The sequence below is a fragment of the Carlito syrichta genome, unplaced genomic scaffold (assembly GCF_000164805.1).
Source record: "Carlito syrichta isolate Samal-C Ts95f unplaced genomic scaffold, Tarsius_syrichta-2.0.1 Scaffold126426, whole genome shotgun sequence".
Lineage (NCBI taxonomy): Eukaryota > Metazoa > Chordata > Mammalia > Primates > Tarsiidae > Carlito > Carlito syrichta.
The window spans coordinates 247,222-269,439 of NW_007070522.1; the positions used below are offsets into that span (position 1 = coordinate 247,222).

At 41.4% G+C, this 22,218-nt stretch overlaps 1 protein-coding gene across 1 annotated transcript in view; it reads left to right on the forward strand.

Moving 5' to 3' along the window:
- DYM (dymeclin) overlaps positions 1–22,218 on the forward strand; it is a 374,432-nt gene that overhangs the window by 184,084 nt on the left and 168,130 nt on the right. The window contains exons 12-13 of the mRNA XM_008048608.1: positions 13,871–13,984; positions 15,181–15,275. Coding sequence (XP_008046799.1) covers positions 13,871–13,984; positions 15,181–15,275 — 209 coding nt within the window. The remainder of the gene's footprint in view (positions 1–13,870; positions 13,985–15,180; positions 15,276–22,218) is intronic.

Consider the following 22,218-nt stretch of genomic DNA (forward strand, 5'->3'; position numbering starts at 1 on the left):
GATGATAGATATCCTAACTGGTATGAGGTGATCTTTTGGTTTTGATTTGTATTTCCCTGAAGATTAGTGATATTGAATACTTTTTCTGTAGCTGATGGCCATTTTTGTCTTCTTTGGAGAAATGTCTATTGAGGTTCTTTGCCAAATTTTTAATGGGGTTATTTGTTTTTCTGCTTATTGAGTTGTGTGAATTCTTTATGTATTTTGACTGTTAACTGCTTATCAGACACATGATTTGCAATTACTTTCTCCCAATTCAGAGGCTACCTTTTTATGGTGTTGATTATCTCTTTTGCTGTGTAGAAGCTTTTTAGTTTGACATATTTCCATCCATTCAGTTTTGCTTCTGTAGCCTGAGCTTTTAGTGTGAACATCTGAAATTTTTTCGTTCTCATTTTTAGTAAAATAACACCAGAAGTAATATTTGCATATATTTACTTAGCTTTTAAAATATAATTTATCTTTCTTTTAATATGAAATAATAAACCAATATGATTTTTAAAAACATTTAAGGTTGAAGTATAATATACATAAAGTGCACAAATTCACAGCATCTTGGATGAATTTAGGGTCTTTTATACTCAGTGATCTATCACAGAAACAAAGAACTGAGTACCACATGTTCTCACTCATAAGTGGACCTTGAGCATTTACCATAATACTGTAAGAAAGGGGTTGGCAGTAGCGGGATACTGCCGGGGTGAGGGGTGTCACATAACACCAATAAGGGTACCTGATCTCAAATCAGGCAAAGTGGGGACCAAAAAGCGGCCCACACTTTACTTGTGCGATGTCCACTTGTATACCTAATCCTGAATTATACCCCACATTTTTAAAATAAAAAATAAAGTGCACAAATTTTAAAGGTGAAACTAATGAAATTTACATATGTCTGTACCTGTGTTATTACTGTCAGACCAACTTTTCTTTTTTTTTGGAGACAGGGTCTCACTGTCACCCAGGCTGGAGTGCAGTGACACCATCATGGCTCACTGCAGCCTCCAACTCCTGGACTCAGGTGATTCTTTTGCCTCAGTTGCCTGAGTAGCTGGAACTATGGGTGCGTCACCATGCCCGACTAATTTTATTTTTATGTTTTGTAGAGATGAGGTCTCATTATGTTGCTCAGGCTAGTTGCAAACTCCTGGGCTCAAGTGATTCTCCTGCCTCGGCCTCCCAAAGTGCTGGGATCACAGACACAAGCCCCTGTGACTAACCCAGACCAAGATATCGAACATTTCTAGCTTAAAAGAAGACTTCCTTATCCCCTTTCCTGGTCAGGACCCTGGTGGGTCCCCAACCCAATCAAGCTTAGCTGCAATCCTGACTTTCCTACAATAGATATATTTTTTGTCTTTTTTTGAATTACAGTATACTCATATATACTGACTTATTTTGCTCAAAATAATGTTGGTGAGATTCATTTCTGTTACTGCATCGTCAGTCTGTCCTTTGTTGTTGCTATGTGCTGTTCTATTGTATGAAATGCCACTGTGTATTTATACATTCTCATTTGGGGGAAATTTGATTTTGTGCTATTTTTAATAAAGCTGCTATGCATGTTTTCAAATTGTATTTTGGTGGCTGTATGCATTTATTTCTCTTGACTGTATAACTAGGAATAGAAGTGCCAAGTCATAAGGCAGGTGTGTACTTAACCTTAAGAGGTACTAGTAAAACTAAAGCTTGTGTATGCCCCACAAGTCAGCAATTTCACTTTAAGGTAAACTAGGAAGCCTTATTCGCATTGAGAAGACATGTACATTAATGTTCATTACAGCATTATTTTTGGTATTGAAAATGCTTAGGACATGCAAAGTGAAACAAAAAGGTACAGGCTGCAACTAGAGAGAATGAAAGGGAAAAGAAAACGGGAAGGGTACACAATGGGGAGTCACCGAGGTCTGTTATATTTCGTTTTCTTCCATAGCAGCAAAAACAAAGTAAAATGAGAAGTGTACAAAAAAACCTTAAGCAAATATCACAAAAGTGTTAAGATTTGACAAACTTCATGGGTGGGGATTTTTTTTTTTTTTTAGATACTTTTCTGTGTCCTTTTTATATTTTACAATTTAAATACCCTTTTTTTTAAAAACAAGTTCTGGCTTGTTGCCTAGGCTGGAGTACAGTGACGCAGTCAGGGCTCAAACTTCTGGGCTCAAGCGATCCTCCCACCCCAGCCTCCTGAGTAGTGGGATCTACAGGCACACACCACAACACCGAGCTTTTTTTTTTTTTTTTTTTTTTTTTGTAGAGATGGGATTTTGCTATGTTCCCTAGGCTGGTCTCGAAATCCTGAGGTCAAACAGTTCTCTTGCCTCAGCCTCCCAAAGCACTGACACTGTAGGGATAAGCCATCATACTCGGCCTATAATTAAAACATTTTTAAGTTAGCAAAGCATTTTGCAATAAAATTAAACTTCACTGACTGCCAAGACAGGGTTGGTAAGATAGGGAAGGCGTCAGGTTCAGTTCACATTCAAGTTAGTTCAATAGGACTTCAGGCTATTGTAGAGGACATTTCAGATTCAGGTATTGAGACACTCGTTCTTTTTCTCTAGAATCCTTCTTGTTGATCTCCGTTTATTTTTATCCCTTCCCTTTCCATATGTATCAGTAAGAAAAGTAAGTTAAAATGTTGAGTTTCACTACATGGAATCATTAGCTGTGGACCTCATTGACTATGAAATACTTACTGTTACCCCATTTTGATTTGAATTTGCATTTCCTAATACCCAATGGTGTTAGGCATTTTTAATGTGCTTTTCATGAGCTTATGTATCTTCTTTTGTGAAGTGTCTTTCTGAAACATTTTGCCATCATTTTAAATTTTTATTTTGAAATAATTATAGATTCACATGCAGCTTTAAGAAAATAAGAGAGATCTTATATGCCTTTTATCCAGTTTCACCCAATGGCAACTATAGTTGCAAAACAGTGTACAGTATCACAACCATGATACTGACATTGACACTGTCAAGATACAGAACATCTCTTTACCACAGAAATAGCCCTCTTCTTGTTCTTGTGTAGCCACACACCTTTCCAGAAGATGGCTTGTTTATCTTATTACTGAGTCATAGGAATTCTTTCTGTATCCCAGAGCATATGCTTTTTTGTATTCTAGTCTATTGATATAGTGAATTATACTGATTAATTTTTGGATATTAAATCAACCTTTTATCCTGGGGTAATCTGTACTTGGCCACAATATATTATGTTTTTAAACATATTTTTATATACAATTTGGTTAAGTTTTGAGCTTTGTTTGTGTGTTTTGTTTTGTTTTGTTTTGTTTTTTGAGTTGGGAGTCTTACTCTGTCGCCCAGGCTGGAGTGCAGTGTCACGCTCACGGCCACAGCAGCCTCAACCTGCTGGGCTCAGGCAATCTTTCCACCTCAGTCTTCCAAGTAGCTGGAACTATAGGCGTGTGCCACCATGCCTGGCTAATTTTTTGATTTATTGTAGGGACAAGGTCTTGCTGAATTGCCCAGGCTGGTCTCGAACCCTTAAGCTCAGACACTCCTCCCACCTTGGCCTCCCAAAGTTCTGGGTTTACAGGCTTGAGCCACTGCACCTGGCATGTTTGTGTTTTTAAAGAAATTTGTACATTTCTTCTAAGGTATTGAATCTGTTGCCATAAACATTTTCATAGTATACTCTTACTACCTTTTCTTTTTAAAAAGCATTTATTACCTTTTAATGTTTGTAGGAGCCATGGAGTTGTTACCTCTCATTTTTCATGTTGATAATATGTGTATTTTCTTTCTTTCTTTTTTCTTTTCCAAGTTGGAGTCTCACTCCGTCATCCAAGCTGTAATGTAGTGGCATGTTGGGCTCAGGCGATCCTTCTGCCTCAGCCTTCCAAGTAGCTGAAACTGCAGGTGCACGCCTGGCTAATTTATTTATTTATTTATTGTTGAGATGAGGTCTCACCAAGCTGCCCAGGCTGATCTCAAATCCCCGGACTCAGGCGATCCTCTTGCCTTGACCTCCCAAAGTGCTGGGATTGCAGGCTTGAGCCGCTGTGCCTGGCCTATGTATCTTTTCTTTTATTCTTCTTTCTGACTAGACATTTTTCTTTTTTTTAACTAATTTTTTTTTTTAAGAGCCAATTTTATTGCATTGATTGTTCTTTATTTTTTGTTTTCTGTTTTATTAACTTCTGGCCTATATTATTTCCTTTCTTCTGCTTACTTGAGTCTTAATTTGCTTTGTTAAAATTAGTTTCTTAAGGTAGAAGCTTAGGTCTTTGATTTTTAAGTCCTTCTGCTTTTCCACGATATATGAAAATGTTTTTCAGACTTTGGGTAACAGGAGGTGTGATTCTAGAAAGAAGGAAAAAAAATCACTTTTAACAATAGTTATCTTCAAAATTTTAAAAATACCTTAAAGTCAAACCTTTATCACTACCATTCACAAGGTTAATACCTTGGCTTAAGGCAAATTATTCTGCTAATTTAGTTTGAACGGTGCATGCTTGCTCATTCATTAACTAGACATTATAAATAGTAACACTAGGTGAGAATCTTTTCAGAAAATTTCTGTATGCACGTTCTCTGCATCTGGCAGAATGAGTAGAGAGATGGAAATAAATTTATAAAAACAGGGTTATAGCCGGGCTCGGTGGCTCAGCCTGTAATCCCGCGCCTTTGGGAGGCTGAGGTGAGTGGATTGCCTGAGCCCATGGGTTCGAGACCCTCCTGGGCAACAAGACCTCATCTCTACAGTAAATCAAAAAATCAACTGGGCATGGTAGCGCATGCCTGTAATTCCGGCTACTTGGAAGGCGATCGCCGGAGCTCAGCAGGTCGAAAGCGGTCGCTGCACTCGAGTGTGGGCGACCGAGTAAGACTCCAACTGCAAAAAAACCAAAAAAAACACACACACAAAAACAGGGTTATACTTTAGGCATGTGTAATAAAAACTGATTTTTTTTTTTAATTTAGCAAAAGAAAGCATCACTGAAGGAATTGTTGGTCTTTAAATAATGCTTTTCTTCATTATACAATAAGTTTTAAAGATTCTTAAATGGTGAAGAAAAGAGAGTTTAAAAAATTATGATGTGGAACCATTGTTTACTTATTTTAAGTCCATGTCGCAGCTGTTGATAGAATCAGTTTATTTTTTATTGGAAATCTTGAGGACATTATTAATTCCACACTTCTTTTCATCTCTCTTTCTTCCAGTTTTTTCTCTTATTTTTAGTTTATTCAAAACTTGTAACATTCCCATTCTATTTTGTAACTCAAATTAGCCAAGCTGCTTAATACTGGTTTTATTGAATGCTTTGTCTCCATCAGCCCTTTTACCATGGTCTTCCTATTCCCACATTCCTTCCTTTAACTACTATGGTCTTTCCATTCCTGCATTCCCTACTTTTATTAATCCTGTATTTGTCTGGCTTTAGCTTTCAGCTGTTTCCTGCACAGCGTGTTTCTGTGCCCTTTGCTCATGTTGGAAAGGTCTGAAGTTTCTCTTTCACTTCCACGCCTCTTTCTACTGTTCTTTAGTCAGAGGAAGATGCAAATAGACCCATCTAACTTCTCTCTCTAGATTTGGGGGTTCTGCCCAGAATCTTCAGGGTTGGTCAGTCTTTCTAAGGACCTGGGCAGCAGGATTCAGAGTCATGTGTGTGCCTTGTGGCCTTGCTCTAAAATTTTCTCCATACTGTCAGAGCCCCCATTACACCCAGGCTTACAAGCCGCAGCATTCGTAAGCATTCTTGCCACTTTTTCTTTGCTATTTGGATGACCAGATGTAGAATACACATACTGTTTAGTGGAATTGTTGAAAGGATACCACATGGGATCAAGATTAGTGTGATACTTGGTGTGGATTTAGTCAGCATGCAGTGAGCATATACTATATATTACCTGTTTTTGTTTTTGTTTTTTTTGAGTTGGAGTCTCACTCTGTTGCCCAGACTGGAGTGCAGTGGCCGCTCCCGGCCACCGCAGCCTTGACCTGCTGTTCTCCGGCGATCCTTCCGCTCAGCCTTCCAAGTGGCTGGAACTACAGACGTGCGCTACCACGCCCAGCTCATTTTTTGATTTATTGTAGAGATGAGGTCTCGCCAAGTTGCCCAGGTGGGTCTCGAACCCGCGGGCTCAGGCAATCCACTCATCTCAGCCTCCCAAAGGCGCGGGATTACAAGGCTGAGCCACCGAGCCCGGCTTATATTACCTGTTACACCTTCGGAAACAGTTAAATGAATTTTGAGACACAGTTACTTTTTGAATGTTGCTTCTAGATTTTACTTCCCAGATAAGCCACAGGGTTTTTATTCTGTTCTCCAGATCATAGAGGTGTGGTAGAGTTTGAGGATATTAAGTTTGGGCTGTGGTCTGTGTGTTCAACATACTCCTACTCTTCTAAGTAAAAACTTTAAAATTGTAATTTCGTAGTTTCTACCTATTTCCATGCCTAGAGTTGTGACACATTCATTCTTTTTGATATTTCTTTCTCTTTTCTAGTCCTCTTCCTGTCAAACATGGAAGTGCTATACTTCATACAAAGTATTCAATAGAAAAGTGGGCAAAATAATACAAAAACAGAATAGAAATCCTAGTGATCAATAAGCATTTTTAAAGGGTATTCGACCTAATGGTTCATCAAGGTCATGCTAATTAAAGTCACTAAAATATTTTATGTCCCAACAGTGATAAAAATGACAGAATCTGACATATCAAGACTTGATGATACTTTTATTACTATGGGAGACAAAAAAATCACTGTGAGCCTATAGAGAAAAAGGACTCTCATGTACTGTAGGACTTGGTAGAACCACTTTTGAAAGGAATTTGGCCTCTAAAATTCCTAAAATTACCGCCATAAATAGATGCTTTACCTCTCAACAATTCCATTTCAAGATTTCCCTCCTAGGAAGAACTTCTTCATAGCTTCACAAGAACACATGGAGGGATTTTACTGCAACATTGTTTGTTGTTTTCAAAATTGCAGACTGCCTGAGCCTCCATTAGCGGGAGGGCAGATAATGTCAATGTACAGACAGTAGAAAAGTACTACAGAGTGGACAAATAGAGCTGTGTGCATTGATAATAATAGATTTCAAAGAATGCTAATTTGGGCTAGTGGCTGCCTCTAGGGGAGGGAAGTTAGGGAACAGGCTAGGGGTAGGATAGCTAGGAGGCTTCAGGTACTTCAGCAGTTGGTAAAACTAGGTGACGGATACCACGGCGTTCTCTCTACCAGGAAGGCCAAAGTTTCTATCATGATAGAAATCTTTTATAACTGCACTGTCCAGTGTGGTAGCACTTGAAATGTGGCTAGTATGGCTAAGGATTTTATTTTAATTTTATTAAACGCTAATTTAAATACCCACCTGTGACTGGTGCTATGATGTTCGACACTGGTGCAGAGCTTTCAATGTGTTAACATAGTGGTAACCAAAATATATATTTATTTTAAAAAGGAGATATTTTTAACAATTCTGCTTCCCAGCAAACTCTTGCAGATGTACTGATGAAGTCACATAGAGTTTCTTGGCTTTCAAAATCTACATTATTTCTGAACTTTGGTAGTTAAGGTCCAGATTGAAAATGGAGAGTGGGAAATCCTTGGTTTTGGGGTTTCCTACAGTGAGATTTGGGATAGAGTCAAGATGTATGTGGTAACATTGTTTTAAGTAGTAAAAATCAACCACCACAACAAAAAACCCCTAAATTCCCATGAGCAGAGCAATGGGTTTTTAAAGTGCAGCCTACTAGTGTAGTCCTCTACAGTGGCTGCATGAAAAGAAGTCGACTTGTATGAAGTGGTGATTTCAAATGATTCTGCTTGTGTGGCACCAGCATCCTCCAGCAGGAACTTGGCCCACAGTCATCCTTCTCTGCTGTGTATCACCTGAGGGGAGGGGCTTGAGGTGACAGCTCTTTACTAACTAGCATAGCAGTATTCCGTTGAAAATAACCAGCGCCACCAGACTTCGGCATACCTGGCAAATATTCTCCTGCTATTCATATTGATGAGCTCTAAACGCATATTGAGGAAAAAGAATGAAATGCGCTCAGATGCTGTGTGTGTTACTTTCCTAGAGCTGCTACAGCTGATAGCACTTGCTGGGCAACTCCAGACAGCAGGAGTGGACTGTGTTCTGGAGCCTAAAGTCCACAGTCAAGGTGTCGGCAGGCCATGCTTGCTCTGAAGGCTCTGGGGGAAGGCCCTGTCTTGTTTCTTCTGAGCTCCTGATGGTTGCAGGCAGTCCTTGGTGCTCCTTGACTTGGGGTCACATCACTCCAGCCTCTGCGTTGTTGTCACATGGTCTTCTCTCGTATGGATGTCTGTTTTGTGCCTCTCTTTTTCTTCTTTGAAGGACTCCATTCATTGGATTTAGAGTCCACTTTAATCTAGTACGATCTCATCTTGATTACATTTGCAAAGACCATATAGTCGCATTTCACAGGTTTCGGATGACAAAAATTTAGGGGGGCACGATTCATCCTAATACAGTATGCATGGTAATGTTGATGTATATGAGAGAGCACACAAAGGAGTACTGGTTTGTGTTTTTATATATGTGTATTATATGCATAGGTGTATCCGTGTAGATGAAGTCACTGAAACAGACTGGAAGGATACATACTAAAAAGACAATGGCTATCCCTCTATGGGGGAGTGAAATGGTACATATCTTAAAAAATATGGGCTGGGCTCAGTGGCTCAGCCTGTAATCCTAGTACTTTGGGAGACCAGGACAAATGCGTTGCCTGAGCCCACGGATCTGAGACCAGCCCGGGCAGTTTGGCAAGACCTCGTCTCTACAACAAATAAAAAAAATTAGCTGAGTGTGGCAGTGCGCACCTGTAGTTCCAGCTACTTGGAAGGCTGAGGCAGAAGGATTGCCGGAGCCCAGTGGGTCCACGCTGGAGTGGCTGTGAGTGTGCCACTGCTCTCCAGCCTGGGCAACAAAGTAAGACTCCAACTCAAAAAAACAAAAATTAAATTAACTGTAGATAATACCAGTTAATATGAGTTGTGGGAGTATGGGTGTTAACTATTCTCTGTACTTTCTTATTAATATTTAATTTTTAAAAGATATTACTCTGTCATATATAACAAATAGACTAGGTATAATCAACAGAAGCAAATCATATGGGTAAAAATGCTTAAGGAGAAAAGACCTAGAACTACAAACAATTCTTGGATACTTTTTGAGGAGGAAGACATTTTCAGACCTTCAAGGGGTTTCCTTCTGCATACTATTAGTTATTTTAGCATAAAGTGGTTGTATATACATACATGTGTGTATATATTATGATAAACAGGGTGGTAATGGTCTGTAGGTGTGAAGCCTATGAACACTGAATGTAAGCGATGAGGAATTGTTTTTATAAGAACTAAATAAATATGTCAAGGACTACAACTAGGTTACCAAGAAAATCTTCTGCATTCTGCCTGTTAATTATGTATTGATGTCCCATGGGAAACTCTGTGAGCTCTATAATGGATTTTTTATAATTTTTCTTAAAATGCTACCCAGAATTTCTAGACAATAATATATTTTTCACAGGAAGAAAAGACAAAACTTTGTGTAAATGCTAAATTGAATTTCTACTTCGCATAGTAACATTATAAGTTTACCCTACAGATACTATTTGTTGAATGTTAATTGAATAAGACTACTTTTGTTCAAAACACTTTCTCCATCTAGCTGTATAATTGACACACACAAGTGAATAATAAGGATTAATGACCTATTTTAAATAAGGATAGCTTGTGATCATTTATTTCTAGACAAAGAAGCCAAGAGTGAAGGAACAATTTAATCAAATATTTATCCTTTTAAAAGACACCTGGCCGGGCGTGGTAGCTCATACCTGTAATCTCAGCACTCTGGGAGACCGAGGTGAGAGAACTGCCTGAATCCAGGGGTTCGAAACCAACCTGGGCAACTCAGTGAGACCTCTTCTCTACAATAAATCAAGAAAAATTAGCCAGGCATGATGGCATGCACCTGTAGTACCAGCTACTTGGAAAGCTGAGGCAGAAGGATCATCTGAGCCCAGCAGGTTGAGGCTGTGGTGGCTGCAAGTGTGCCACTGCGTTTCAGCCTGGGTGACAGAGTGAAACTCTGACTCAAAAAAAAAAAAAAAGACAGAGACTCCTTCACTACTAAAGTTACCCAATGAGTGTCTTATGTTAATATTTCCTTGGAGACTTACAGCCATGGTTCTCAAACATTTTGGTCTTTATATGTAAAAATTATTGAGGACTCCAAAGAGCTATTTTATATGGGTTATATTTCTCTACATTTATCATATTAGAAACTAAAACTGGCATATTTTAAGAATATTTAATTAGGTCATTATAAAATAATAATAACCCATTACACGTTAGCATCAATGACATATTTTTTATGAAAATTACTATTTTCCACACAAAAATAATTAGTGAGAATAATAGCATTGTTTAGTATTTTTGCAAATGTATTGCCTTAACAGAAGACAAGTAGATTCTCGTGCCGCTTCCGTGTTCAGTTTGTTACGCTATCAAGACATGGCATGTAGTCTCTGGAGAACTCAGCATAAGAGAGAATGCCAGTAGGAAACAGTGTCATTAGTATTATCATGAAAATAGTTTTGACTTTGCGGATTCTCCAAAAATGTTTCAGGGACTTCTTTCTGTCCCAGGACCACATATTGAAAACTTCTACCTTGGAGAATGTGTCAGAGGTACTGAGCATATCACCCTTGTTAAAAATTCTACTGAGAAAATCACTGCTTTGACTTTTTCAGTGACTGATATTTTTATACCTAGTTATTTCTTCTACTTGATTAAGAACATTGTTAGTCATAAATAAATGGAAATGTTTACATTTTGACATCTTTTTACTTTTTTTTTTTTTGAGTTGGAGTCTCACTCTGTCACCCAGGCTGGACATAGCATGTTTATGTCCACCACAGCCTTGACCTGCTGGGCTCAGGCGATCCTTCCGCCTCAGCCTTCCAAGTAGCTGGGACTACGGGCACATGCCACCATGTCCAGCTAATGTTTTCGGTTTATTTATTTATTTATTTATTTTGGGTTTATTGTAGAGACAAGGTCTCACCATGTTGCCCAGGCTGGTCTAGAACCCTGGGCTCAGGCAGTCTTCTTGCCTCCACCTCCCAAAGTGCTGGAATGACAGGCAAGAGCCACTGCACCCTGTGACTTTTTTTTACTTTTTAGTTCACAAACAGTATCCACTGTCATGCAGGGTGTGTTTGTTCTGCACCAGCCTCCAAGGGGAGGATCAGAGCAGTGCCAGGAGGGCTCGTGTGATAGGGATTTTGGGGGACATGGGCCTGCCGGAGAGTTGAACCAAGGAAGGATGTGTGTCCTTCAGATACAGATACAGAGGTTAGACATGGCTGGCATTCCTTTACTTTCTTAATCTTTGTATCTGTTTCTGTACCCCCACCTCATTCCTAAGAGTGTTTGGAATTTTTCTGGTCAGACTTGCTCGAGAGTGATCTGTGTTATCGCTCTTTTAGAAGAACCAAGGAGCCGCTGTACCATCCCGGTCTTGTTGTGTCTCCGGGTTTCATGGATGGCCGTTGTGCTTGCTGCTGTCGGTGGGCCATGATCCCGCTCTCCTGAGTCCATGCGTGCTACCAGTTTCCTTCCCACAAATAGTGCATAGAAGGGTCATGCCAAGTTTGGGAAACCCAAGGCCTTATTTTCCACATACGTTTGTGGTAGTTTTTCTAGGTGTGGAATTGTAGAATCATAATCTCTACCTCAAAAATCTTTAGACAGTGTCCTGCCCTTTGGATATAGCGTGACCAGGATGAGAACTCCGGTGTTAGCCTACTTCTTCTAACCTGATGGCCACATGTTTCTTCCATCTGGAAGCCAGTAGAATTTATTTCATATACTGTAAATTCATAAATCTTACCTGAATGTTTTGATTTTTCTTCTTTTTTCTTTTGAGTATTTTTGCTTGGAATGTTGAATTTTTTTCCCTTCCAAAGTAATTTCGCATATTCCTAATTTTTCTGTTTTTCCTCTCTCTGCTCCTTCTGGAACTTTTAAGTTGACATTAGATCTCCACTTTTCTCGTACAGTTTCTGTAGAGGACGTCTTGATTTGGTCTTTTGAATCATAGATTTAATTTTCCATAGTGCTCATTCTGCTAATTCTGTCTTTTAAAACTTAGTCATCATATTTTTACTCTTCAGCAGCTTTTCTTTAACCTGTGACTTTCCCTATTCATAGCAACCTGTTCTTATTTTATGGATGCAATAGTCTGTCAAATCTCACCAAATATGCTAATTAGAATTTTTCTTTTTTTTTTCAAGTTGAAGTCTCGCCCAGGCTGGAGTGCAATGACGCACTCACTAGTGTCAACCTGCTGGGCCCTGGCGATCCTTCCACCTCAGCCTTCCACACAGCCGGCACTATGGATGCACGTTACCATGCCCGGCTAGTTTTTGATTAATTGTAGAGAAGTGATCTCGCCAAGTTGCCTGGGCTGGTCTCAAACCTGCGGGCTCAGGCAATCCACTCGCCTTGACCTCCCAAAGTGCTAGGATTACAGCTAATTAGGATTTTTAAACAAAATTTCCAGCTTCCTTAATCATCTTTGTTTAGCTGGAGATCTGTTTGCTCTGCCTATTCAGTTTCACAATGTGTTATTTACTTGTTTAATTGGTAAGCTTTTTACTAGGAACACTGTGAAACTTAAGTATCATTGGAGACAAGGAGCATGGCTTCTTGTGTTCCCATTATCAACACTCTGATGTTCTTACTTCATCTGCCCAGTGCACCTGACTCACCGCCTTTTACATTTGGGCTGTAGTTTTGTATTGATAAAAAGAAACCGTATACAACATACCTATAATTTCATTTGTAAATATTTTAGTATGTTGCTTTAGTTAAGTGTGGACTTTTAAAAATATAACTGTAATACCATCAGCACATCCAACAAAACCAAGAATAATTTAATCCCTTCTAACACCCAGTTCATTTTCTTTTCTCTTAAATGTCTTTTTAGAGTTGATTTGTTTGAACCAGATTCCAGAGTCTGCTTGTTGCATTTAGTTCTTAATACTCGTAAATCTGTAGCTGCCTCTTACCCCCTCGCCTTATGACACCACTTACTTGCTTAGTGGAATTTCCTGCATTTGTCTTTGGCTGATTATATCATCATAGTAGTTATTTAACATGTTCTGCCCTCTGTATTTCAGATACACTGGTAATTAGAAGAGAGTCTTGTTAGTTTCAACATCTCTCCAGCTGTTGAACTTGATCACTTTTTGGGTAGTTTTTGTTGTCTACTTGTCATTATGAACACAAGTCTAGACTCATTTGTTTTGGAAGGTGGTGGGACCCCTTTGGCAGCTGTGAATGGGGGTGGGGTCTGCTCTCTTCTGTGGATGAGGACTTCTTAGTGAAGAGGGCAAAATTCACCCAGAAGCCTCTTCCTTTTCCATGCATAGGTAGGGAAGCCTATGGCATGTTCACACTCCTCTAGGCAAGGAGAGAGGATGCAGGAGTAAAGAAACCTCAGTGGAAGAGAACATTTTGTTTTGTTTTGTTTTACATTTTACCACCCTCGTGGTGGCAGCCCAGATTTGGCTGCAGTACTGCCCAGTTTTTGTGTTTCTGCGTTTTTTTCTTTCTCTCTGATACCTGTGTTATACATCTACTGTGGAAATGTCTCTGTTTAACTTAGAAAACAGTTCTTGCTTACTTAGGGCTGGGGTGTGGCTACATCAGAACATGAACGCATCTCCTGTTGAAGATTAGCTGGCTCACACTCTTGGCCTCTCTGTGCAGAGCTGTGGCTTGGCAGAAACTATGGATATGGGTAATTCCTTTTTCCTCAAAGCAGTCATTTTACTTAATCTTTTCTTCCCCATTACAGATATTAAAAAATATTACTTGGTATTCAGAACGGGTTTTAACTGAAATTTCCTTGGGGAGTCTCCTGATATTGGTCGTAATAAGAACCATTCAGTACAACATGACAAGGACGAGAGTAAGTATTCCACAGTTATTTTTCTCTTTGGATACAGTACTATTAAGACTTTAAAGCAATCCAGAATTTTAGTGTGCTAAAATTCTTATGAAATACGATGTAAAAATACAGATCAGTGCATAGTCACTGTATGGGATGACCCTAATACAATGTCTGATCTTGATATGTAATGGATTGTGTGATGGAAGATATTTGACCTGAAATGAAAAATGAGCAGTACAGGCCACTTAGGTGACAGTATTGTGTGTCTTTTCTGTACTGATAGCACTGACGTGAGTGCAAAAAAAGAATCCAAATGGGAAGGAAAAGTAGAAGAGAAAAAAAATACTTCAACAAGTAAGGGAAGAAATTCTATTGGTTTCCCTTCATAGTACCTGGGAGCAGATGTTAGTTCTGGTCGATAGAATCATCCAGAATTCATAGCTAGAGAAGCAGTCATGCTTACTGAACTGTTTTCCGTTATCTCCCTCGGTGGCACTCGTGTAGTTATATGTCTCTGTTTTTAATCTGAAACCCTAGGAGCCAGGTGTGTTTTAGAATGGAGAATTTTTTGAATTGTGGTTTATATACTATACTCTGTGTAACCATCATGGTCTGAAACAATACACGCTAATTAAGTATTACTATTTCTGCAGCACAGTAATTCAGTATCCTCCATGGTCGGAACAGTGAAGACCACCAGCAGCATCATAATTTTTTTTTTTCTTTTTTTGAGTTGGAGTCTCACTCTGTCGCCCAGACTGGAGTGCAGTAGCCGCTCCCGGCCACTGCAGCCTCGACTGCTGGGCTCCGGCGATCCTTCCACCTCAGCCTTCCAAGTAGCCGGAATTACAGGCGCGCACTGCCACGCCCGGCTGATTTTTTTAAATTTATTGTAGAGATGAGGTCTCGCCAAGTTGCCCAGGTGGGTCTCGAGCCCGCGGGCTCAGGCAATCCACTCACCTCAGCCTCCCAAGGCGCGGGATTACAGGCTGAGCCACCGAGCCCGGCTCATAATTTTTTGAGTTGCTCCCAAATGAGTTGTGAAAAGTCTTTGAATTTTCAGTTAGTTCTTGATGGATTTGAAAATTAGAAAAGAGGGATCATAGAGCTGACCTTTCTAAAATCAGTGACAATGAGTTTACATTTGCTTCTCGTTGACCTTGGTTAAAGCCTAGAAAAAAACTGATGTGTGTCTAACGCTTGTTTTCTAACAGGACAAGTACCTTCACACAAATTGTTTGGCAGCCTTAGCAAACATGTCGGCACAGTTTCGTTCTCTCCACCAGTATGCTGCCCAGAGGATCATAAGGTAAGCATGAACTTTAAGAGAAATGCCAACTTTTGCCTCTGGCTGACCTATTCAAAAGGATCCTATTGTGGTTCCTTTTTAAATATTATCTGTGAAGAATATCAAGTTGTCCTACTTAATTTTTATCATCTTCTTCTTTGGTTGAAAATATCTTGTTCTGTTTTGTTTTCTAACCCTACTTTTTAATCAAAGTTTATTATATTTACTTTCAATCTTTTTATAAAATGTAGTTTTGAGTGTTGTGTCATTAGCCCTTAACAGAGGAGCAGGTATATTTCTTAGTAATGCAAACTAAGTTTTAATGTATGTATTTAATGAGTATTTTATAGAGCATCACACTGCACTTGAGGATTCTTCTGTGTTTGTTTCAGAGAATTATTTTCATAGCAGTTTACCCTTGTATTAGTTTCCTATTGCTGCCATAACAAATTACTACAAATGAGTGACTGAAAATAACACACATTGATCATCTTACAGTTCTATAAGCTGGAAATCCAGCATGGGTCTCACTAGGTGAAAGTCAGGATGTCAGCAGGGCTGCATCTCTCTCTGGAGGGTGCAGAGGAGAGTCTGTTTCCTGGCCTGGTTCTAGCTGTTGGGGGATGCCTGCATTCCTTGGCTCCTGGCTCCTCCCTCCGTTTCAAAGCCAGCAACAGGAGGTTGTTAGGGCTTCTGCATCTCATCACACGAACCTCCCCTTGTTGTCCCTTTCCCACTTCTAGGACCCTGTGATTTCCTAGGCCCTGCTCCATCCAGGGTAACCTCCCCATCTCAAGGTTCGAATCACACCTGCTAAGTCCCTCTGGCCACTTGAGGAACATATTCATGAATTCAAGGATTTAGGACGTGATATTTTTGGGGGAGTCGTTATTCTGTCTACCAGAAACCCCTGTCTTCTCCCCACCCTTTGCCAATGACATGGTCTTTAAAGGCAGGAAAACTAATTAATCAGAATGAGTATCATTTGCAGGGATTTTTAACACAGAGGGCTACTTTTTTGTCCTGCAGTAGATACTCAGTATTGTCCAAGTAGCTCTCAAGTAGCACATTTGTTAAGTCAGTGAGGTCATATTGTTTCCTTTCATTCTTGCTTTTATGGCAGTGTGGTTTTGACCGTTGGTTTTCATTTCCCAGTTATTGGTGGTGATCAAAACTACGCATCACCCATATCACCTTAAAGCTCTGATCTAACGTTTTGCTCGTTGGTTTGGCATTTATTGACCTGGGCTCCTTCTCAACGGTCACTCAAAATTAACTTACATGTTCATTGTTTATTTTTCTTCAGAATTTAGTAGAGGATATTTTGCATTGACTCACTAATTTATGTCTGGTCTTAATACATTCTGTTGGGTTGTTTTTCGGGTTTGTACTTGAGAAATTGTCTTAAGATAGTCTTTGAACTAACATGAATGTCATGATTTAAAGTAAGCATAGCAGTCTCTTCCCATCTTAGAGTCTTCCAGGTTTTCCAAAGAACCTTTAGTTTCCAAAAGTTAATTTCTTTTCAGTGTGCTTTATTTTAGCATGACTGATTTAATGGTTTCTGAGCTGCTTTGTAGTGTTTTTCTATTAGAGTTTTATAATGGCTTCATGAAGATTTCATTACAAGATTAATTTTCCTCAGCTGATGAATGAACATTTAGTCTATCCAGTATGACAATGTCAAATTAACTGGTTCAGAATTGAAGTTCTGATAAAACGTATTAAGTAAGATTAAATAAAAATTTTCTGACTGGGCTCAGTGGCTCAGCCTATAATCCCAGCACTTTGGGAGGCCGAGGGAAGTAGATTGCCTGAACCCACGGGTTTGAGACCAGACCAGGCAACTTGGTGAGACCTCGTCTCTACGATAAATAAAAGATTAGCCAGGCACGGTAGTGTATGCCTGTAGTTCCGGCTCCTTGGAAGGCTGAGGCAGAGGGATCACCAGAGCCCAACAGGTCGACGCTGGGGTGGCCATGAATGTGCCTCTGCACTCCAGCCTGGGTGCCAGAGTGAGACTCCAACTCAAGAAAAAAAAATTTTCTAGATGTAGGAATTGAGAAACATGCAAATAGAGCACTGTGCCCATTAAAAAAAAAAAATCTCTGATGACAAAAGTAGATAACCAATCATATTTGAAAAAATAAACAATTTAGATTTGTGATATGGGAATATTTAGATTAAGTTTATCATCAATAGTGAGTAGTACTTTACTTCATGAAAACTGGTTTTTATTTAGCATTATATGAATGAGGAACTGTGTTAAGCAATGCAAGAAATACCAAAATAAATAATAAAAATTCCTGCCCTCAAGCACCTTCCAATTTAATAGCAGGGATAAGGCAAGAACCCACCCCGGAAAATAAGATACAAGTAGAATGTGGTAAGTATTATAATGAAAGAAAGCTTTCTGTGGTGGGATCAGTTGCTGGTTCTGAGAATGGTGAGCTCCCCTCTCATTGGAACATCCAGCCAGGTGAGCAGGAGGGTGGCGGTGGAGACTGGTCTGGCAGGCAAGGTGTCAGCCACGATAGAATAAAGCAGAGCAAGAAGGGAGTGTGGTGAGAGGGCACGGTTCACATGTACAGCATAACCAGTCCCATGTGATGGGCATGCTGTGGCCGGTGTGGCGATTTCAGGTGAAGCGCCAGAAGGAACCCTCCAGGGTCTACACGGAGGGATTTCATGTCAGGCATGCGCAGTTAGGGTGTTGGAGGCACAGAAAGAGGGAAGGTCCAGTCTTCAGCGGACGTTAAAGAGGAAAATTGAAGGTGGAGTTCTAGAGCCGTCTGTTTCAGCAGGCAAAGTTACATCTGTTGGTCACACTGACGGGCGTGCAGGTCTCACATGTTCCCACATGCTGCAAAGCTTCTTGGCTAAAGACTATGTTTGAGCAGCCAGTGTAGACCAGAGCATCATGTCATCCAGAGGAGCTTGGTGGAAATGCAGAGTGTAGGCGCCACTGCAAACCTGCTGGATCGATCTTCTTAACAAGGTCCCCAAGTGATTTGTATGCACATTAAAGTTTGGAAATACTTTGATTTTTGGCTGGGAAATCATGATTCCCTTCTAACACTTGTCTTGAGTTTGTGTACTTGGAGGGAACTCATCTTCTACTAAGTGTCTGTGTTTAGGGTGTAGAATTGTAAAGTATGATAAGGAGGGCCTAACAAACACTGTACAGTGTAAGGCTCACCTGAAGCTCTGGGAACTCCTTCAAGTGAAGAGTCATCAGTTTCCATGTGCATGTTTCCTAAATCCTCTTTTAGGAAGAGACTGCACGACTTCTTATCTGTCAGCTGCAAAACACAGAAGAGCCAATATTTCATGTGCCATCCACAAAATGCAAAACAGACTGCATACATGTTACATTGCTAAGAAAGGATGTGAATAAAAAGTTTTTAAAAACTTTCCTAGCTGAAAGGAATGATTTCTTATGTTACTTAGGTTGCTGTTCATATTAAGGACAATGTGTCTTTCACAAACTCTTGGAGTCCTAGAGGAATCATGAATAAATGTGGTGTGAGTTTTGCTTAACTTTGTGAAGTCTTCTGACTGTGCTGTAGGCGGGACCACATGGGATTGGGAGGTGATCGATTTGATGCCAAAGCCTTGTTCATGAGGCACGGACTTGCCTGGGCCGGAGTTCCCTGCTCACCCATGCCTGACGACCTCCCTCAGGCCGCTCGTCCCTCCTGCTGCCTCTTTCTCTGGCTTCTCTCCACTTACACAGATTGCTTCTCTAGCACCTCACTCTGTCTTTCTACAGTTTCCCTAGGAGATCGCATTTGTGCCTGTGACTTCACCTGCTGTCATTCTGTGTATCGAGAAACTTTCTCGTTCACTGTCCTAGAAGGGAGGGTGAGAGGATGGGCCCTGGGGCCAGATGGCTGGGCTTGGGGTCTCAGCTTCAGACTTCCCAGCTGCAGAATCTTGGGGCTGTCGCTGGACTCCAGCAGCAGGTCCCCTCATGAGGTGGGGGCGGCAGCTGCTGAGTCAGAGGTTGTAGAGGGGATTGGGTGAGGGGGCATACGCCAAGGGCCTGGCAAACAGCGTGTACTGCGAGAGTGCTGGCTCGCCAAGCATCAGAGGCTCCCACCTGGACCCCTCACATGACTGCACACCCTCGTTAGGGTTAAGGCGGCTCTTTTGCAGACCTGCTCTTCCTTTGGCATTCCCTGTCCTGGGCGATGGCCCCCACCACAGCCACCTAAGTGGACAAGACAGTTCTGCCACATGTCTGTTCTGCCACATGTCTGTCCTCCAGTGCTGTGTCTTGTTGGCCTGATTGGTCACTCTCTGTCTCTGGTCTTGGTCCATGTGCTCACGGTCTTCACCCATTTATGTCAGAGGCCCGACTGGCCTCCCTGCCTCCCTGTTCGCCACTCAGCACTAAGTGTCCATCTGCAGCTGATCTCACTGCTTCCCTTGTAAATTATTGAGTGGCTTCCCATTGCCAGCAGGCTGAAAATCCAACCCGTGTTCTCCTTGGTGCATGGTTTGTTCCCCAGGGGACATTTGACAATATGTGGAGTTGGTTTTGTTGGTTGCCACATTGGAGAAGGTTGCTCCTGGCATCTGGTGCGGAGAGAACAGAGATGTTACTGAACCTCCTATAATACACAGGACAGCCTCTGCTGCAGAGAATTATCCAGCCTAGGATGTCAGCTGTGAGGAGGCTGGGTCCCTGCCTAAGGGTGACATGGTCTGGGCCCTGCCCTGTGCTCTGAATCTCCTATCACTCCTTGATGCTGCTCCATCCTTACCGAATCCTACAAGCCCTGCTCCTTCATGGCTCCACAACTGAGTCTGGATGAATGTGTCTGGAAGTGGTGGCTGTTGATGAGTCACCTCTTTTTCTCTGCAAGTCTTTCAGCCAGCTTCCCACTCCTCTGTCCATCAGTTCCATTGATAGGGCTTCTTCAGCGGCCAGGCCTCTCCACCTCAGCTCCTGGCCCTTTCTTTGGACTCAGCTGCTGCTAACACAGTTGCTTCCTGCCCCCACTTCTCCGATGGTGCAGAGAGAGGCACAGCTGACCTGTCCACCTTTCGGGCGGTACCCTTGGGTCGCTGTCCGTTTCTGGCCAGGAGCTCGTGCCCAGACTGGAGCAAAAAGGAAAGGCCGGGGGAAGGAGACAGCTACTTTTTAGAAAATCTGACTGTGGTTACCTGGCTTCTTTCAGAAGTTACTGTGGAAAGATAAACTCAAGAGTTTTGCCCTGTCCAGGGCGCTGGCCTGGCCTGAAGGTGCAAGTCTTGCTGCTTAGGCAGAGCGGAAACAATTGGCGATACGAGACTCATTTTATGTTTCTTTGTGTTACTTTACAGAGAGCAGCTCTTAGTAGGCACACAATAGACTTTTAATAAATACCTAAAGATTGAGTCTTAGAAGATGGCTGGCACCTGGGATTTTAAGTGTGTTCTGGCATCTACCGTTCTGAAACATCACAAGTGTTGGTTGAGTGCCTGACTGCATTTTCCAGAAAGCTGCTGTTCCTCAAGCTAGTGAGGGTCACGATCTGGTGTCCGGACGCTGCTGAAGACAATGCAGGACATCGCCGAAAGGCTTCTGAGTTTTCAAACCTCTTGAGATTAAGTTAATAGGAAATGTAGATTTGTTTTTAATTAAAGCCACTTACTTGATGAGAGTAATACAGTTATTTGTGGTAGCATCGGCTCATACAGTGTAAGAGTATTAGTGCTCTGAAACTTGTGGTTGGTTCTTTCCCCTGTTCTCATAGTCAGCCCCAGCCGCACCACACACGCTTGGGGTTCTGGCCTCACTTGCAGTCGCCCAGCGTCCGTGTCTCCAGTGGGCGCTTCACGTGAGCTGCCGCCTCCTGCTCTGCACACCGGTGAGGCATGTGGCGGTCCCCCGGCGTGCTTTGGAAGACCCCGACACACAAGTTTGTGATTTCACTCTGCAGTTAGCTCCTCTGTTGTGGACGAATGCAGACCTTTCAGGCCATAGAGTCAAAGACAGATGACTTGTTTTTCGTAATACTCTGGTGTTACGAAACTCTCCCCCTTGGGCTTCCTGGTTCTGTTTCTATTGAATCAGGTTTTACTGAGTTGATTTTTTTGTGAGCCAAATGACACATTGAATGGAAACCTAATAGAAAATATTAATAAACAAATTGGCCTGTTTGTGGTTGGGAGAATTTATACTACACACATAAGCTCATTCAAATAGGTATACATTAAGGGCAACACGTTGCCGGATATGATATTTTAGGAACATTCTTACTTTTAAAACAAGGTCCATTGAATGATAAATCTGTGCCTTCAGTGCCACCACTTGTCTCTGTTTTGTTCCTTGTGAGGCTAGTGAGAGTCGGGCGTCTTCAGACAGCTGAAGCTATGGGTCCCACACAGCTGTGCAGTGGCTGTCCAGGTTGTCCCTTGCCCACTCCGAGAATGGGCAAGCATTCCCTGTGACAGCGATTCTCCCATGGGACCATGCGTGCACCCCTGGGAGTCATCTGAGGCAAGGTTCCCTGTGGCCCCAGGGAGCTGAGCCTGCACCACCACCCCCCCTTTTGCTGCTGGCCACCTTCATCCCAGCTGCTTCCAGCGCAACTCAGTACCTAAGTCCTAGTAGCAAGGACAGTGAGAGCTTCTTAGCTTGTCGACCTGTTTGAGACAGACACAGATGTGTTCAGGTGCTACGATGCATGGTATGTGGAATCTTCCTGGAAAAGAGGACAAGGCCTATGTTTCTTTTAACCTGAGACTCAAGCATTTTTCTTATATCTTATCCTTGATATCAAATTTTATTTTAAATTCAGTAAATACGTATTGAACTTCTATTGTGTGCCAATCGCTGCCTAAGTCCTCTTTAATTTGAGATTTCTTGAATTTTTATTTCCGACCAACATCATTTGTGGTACCTAGAAACTAGGTGTTAGTTACAGTTGGTTCAGTTTTGAAAAACTAACTCAATTTCAGCCTCATATTACTA